The sequence below is a fragment of the Crocodylus porosus genome, unplaced genomic scaffold, assembly GCF_001723895.1.
Source record: "Crocodylus porosus isolate Cpor-Errol unplaced genomic scaffold, CroPor_comp1, whole genome shotgun sequence".
NCBI lineage: Eukaryota > Metazoa > Chordata > Crocodylia > Crocodylidae > Crocodylus > Crocodylus porosus.
The window spans coordinates 3,467,355-3,470,947 of NW_017728925.1; the positions used below are offsets into that span (position 1 = coordinate 3,467,355).

At 44.3% G+C, this 3,593-nt stretch overlaps 1 protein-coding gene across 7 annotated transcripts in view; it reads left to right on the forward strand.

The window, feature by feature from the left end:
- GRIN1 (glutamate ionotropic receptor NMDA type subunit 1) overlaps positions 1-3,593 on the forward strand; it is a 59,771-nt gene that overhangs the window by 22,547 nt on the left and 33,631 nt on the right. For all 7 annotated transcript variants that reach the window (XR_002102150.1, XM_019540576.1, XM_019540575.1 and 4 more), the window contains exons 7-9: positions 1,174-1,318; positions 1,412-1,495; positions 2,363-2,498. Coding sequence is in view for 6 of the 7 variants with exons in the window: in XM_019540576.1 (XP_019396121.1) it covers positions 1,174-1,318; positions 1,412-1,495; positions 2,363-2,498 (365 nt within the window). In the remaining variant the exon portion in view is untranslated. The remainder of the gene's footprint in view (positions 1-1,173; positions 1,319-1,411; positions 1,496-2,362; positions 2,499-3,593) is intronic.

Sequence of the window (3,593 nt, forward strand, 5' to 3'; positions counted from 1 at the left end):
GTTCTTATGTACTGCAGCAGCTCTTCACATAGTATCTGGGTGGCTCTTTCAAATGTGTGATCTGTCTCTCTGGAGGAGTGTCCTTGTTGGGTGAAAGCCTTTTTAAGATTGGTGAGGTGGCAATCCCGGGTGTTCTCTTCAGTGCAAATTCAGCAGTATCTGAGGGCTTGGCTGTATATCCCAGCTTTCTTGGTGTGTTTAGGGCGATTGCTGGTTCTCTGCAGATATGTATGTTGGTCGGTGGGTTTCTTGTATAAGCTAGAGCTGAAATCAGAGCCATCCTTGCCAACCCTGCGGGTATCCTCAGGCAGTTCCATTACCCACCTATGTAACTAAGGAAGAAGGGAGAGAATGGCTTTTATCCCAGAGGAGAATCTAAGCTGGCATGGCAGAACCAGCAAAGAGCTAAAAGGATGTGATAGCTATTCTCATTCATACATGGACCATATTGTCAACACAACAGCCTTCCCAGTTCCTAGCTCCTCCCATCATTACTGAATGGGAATTGCACCAGTATAAACTGATCTAGCATTCATCAAATTTAGAGGACCCAAGGCAGAGGTCATGCATAAGAGCATGTGGGCATCAGGGAATAAAAAGAGGCTAAGTGAATGTAATCCACGATAGAGTTGGATGGTAGGCTCCTTTGAACACATTTCCAGGCAGGATATAGGCAACTGTGCTTCTCATGAAGGTCCTGCCAAGAGTGCAGCACACTACCAGTATCTACTGAAATGGTGAAATATGCTCAGTGTCTCAAGTTGGGTTTGTTGTGTGGGATATATTTTGAGGCACTTTGCAGTTAATGTTTTTAGTTGAATGAGCAAGAGAGAGAAGCTGTAATAGTTATTGCTGTGTTAACAGAGATTCCTACCTTCCCTAAATGAGGCAAGACAGGTTAGGCCATAACAGAGCAGCATACTGTTTCAAACAGAGGGCAACCACACCTCTGCTCCCTCTGGAAAGGAAGGGATTTATAGTGTGTTCCTCTGGACATTTTCCCATGTCTCTGGTTTGTTCTGGTCTTCTTTATCTGTTCCAAAGATAGTTGCAGAGTGGCTTCTGGCTGCTCACTCTCTTGCCCATGCAGCAAAGTCACCACCCAGCTGAACCAATTTACTGTTCTGGGAGGGAAAACTTGTAGTGAAATCTAAACATGATTCTACTCTGTAGGGTTTTGATGTCCAGCAAGTACTCTGATGGAGTGACCGGGAGGGTCGAGTTTAATGAGGATGGGGACAGAAAATTTGCCAATTACAGCATCATGAACCTGCAGAACCGGAAGCTGGTACAAGTTGGGATTTACAACGGCAGCCATGTATGTATGTCCCTATGTGCTGTACAGATGGCAGCGGATGGCTGAACTTGGGCAAAGGTCCCTGATGTGTCTCTCTCTTGGTGACAACTGTAGGTCCTGACCAATGACCGGAAAATCATCTGGCCAGGGGGAGAAACAGAGAAACCTCAAGGCTATCAGATGTCAACCAAATTGAAGGTATCAGCATATGGCAGACAGGGGCCTATCCAAGTTGGTTGGTAGGACACAGCTGTCATAGATCTTCTAGCCAGTCTCCTTGCAGTGTGGCAGGACTGATAACCATGAGCCTGCCTCCCAATTACATTGAGGCCTCTCAATACAACTCCAGTAGCATCAAGGAATCATTACATGGCAGGACATTGTATCATGGACATTTACAGGTGCTGTTCAAGCCCCTTTCCATTGCCATCTTGTAAAAGAGTGGCAGACTCAAGACTCATCTTGTACATTGCTGTTCATACACAAGTCTGAAGGGACTGGTGAATACAGTTACTAGATCAAAGTGAAAGGAATTTAGCTTAAGGCAGTGAGGCCTAGTGACTGGAGCATTGGCCTGGAACTTGGGAGACCTGGTCTCTATTCTGTTGCCCTTGGATTGCTAGGTGACATCAGGCAAGCTTCTTTGCCTTCCTCCCTCCCAGTTTCCCCATCTTTAAAATACGGAGAACACACTGACCACTTTTGTAAAGCACTTTGTAATTTATAGTTGAAAAATACTATGTACGAAAAGAAATAGGTGCTATCTATTATTATCATTGCTACTATTTTGTATTGCAGAGACCTCTGCAAACAAACTTCTTGTCTTTACTTTCAAATCACTTCACAGTGTGCTGTCATAACTGAGCTTTCCTTCATGGTATGTGAATCCTTAGACCAAGCCCATGAGTGGTTATGGGTATAATGGGAGCCTGGCCATTAAATGGTTGTGAACACATTGTGTATTGCGTCCAGGCATGTTATGTGTTCCACTCAGATCTCTGGGAATGGGAAGATAGAGACAGCTCAGCCATGGACATAAACAATCATTTTCTGTTTCAACCACAGATCGTGACAATTCATCAAGAGCCATTTGTGTATGTGAAACCAACACAAGCTGATGGAACATGTAAGGAAGAATTTACCATCAATGGAGACCCTGTTAAAAAAGTCTTCTGCACTGGACCCAATGAGACCATCCCAGGTAACTAGACTTGCAGTAAATTAGCATATAGCAGCAACAACCCCCACTGGACAATTCATGCTAGCCCCCGTGGTTCTGGCTTTGAATCCCAGATTGGTGTGCTCTTTTTTGGAAGGCTAACACCTAGCCACCTTGTTAAAAAAGACCTTTCCATCTCTTCTCACCACAGACCCAGATGGCCTGGAAGCACTCACATTCTTCACCCACTAGTACCACCTGTGCACGCACCCACAACCTTAGCTTGCTCTGTAGTGACTTGATGCAATACCCATCTTGATATGATTAAGGTCTGGTAGTCCCAGACTAGATAAAACCAATTTCCAAAAGACACATTACATTTTTTGTTCTTCCTCTTAGTTTCACTACAAGGTTGTGTTAAGGCAGCTTTGGTCCCTTAGACTGGCACCGTTAGAGCCTAACATGTTTGGATTGCTTGGGACTACTTCAGAGTTTCCAGTTCATTTGGGAGAAAATTACAAAATCTGTGTAAAAAAGTAGCCAGGGCTTATGGTAGAGGTGATATCTTTTATTAAACCAACTAGATTTTTGCAAAAAAAAAGTCTTTAATTGCAAGCTTTCAGGCACAAACACTTTTCATCAAGCATTGAGGAAAAGATGGTAAAGATTCTCCTGGGTAGAACTGGAGGACTTTTATCATCTTTTCTCTGATGCCCAATGAAGGGTGTTTGTGCCCAAAAGCTTGCAATTAAAGATTTTTTTTTGTTGCAAAAATCTAGTTGGTTTAATAAAAGATATCTCTACCACAAGCCCTGATTGCTTCTTCCTCTAGACCTATATGGCTACAACCTGGATACCTAACAAACCTAGTTTCACAGTTTCATAGTTGGTAGGGTCGGAAGGGACGTGAGCAGATCATCAAGTCTGACCCCCTGCCATGACAGGAAAGAGTCCGGGGGTCAAACAACCCCAGCAAGGTGTTCGTCTAGTCTCCTTTTAAAGACCCCCAAGGTAGGAGCCAGTGCCACTTCTCTTGGGAGTTCATTCCAGATCCTAGCCACCCTGACTGTGAAGTAGCGCCTCCTGATGTCTAGCCTAAATCTCCCCTCTGCCAGCTTGTGACTGTTATTCCTGGTC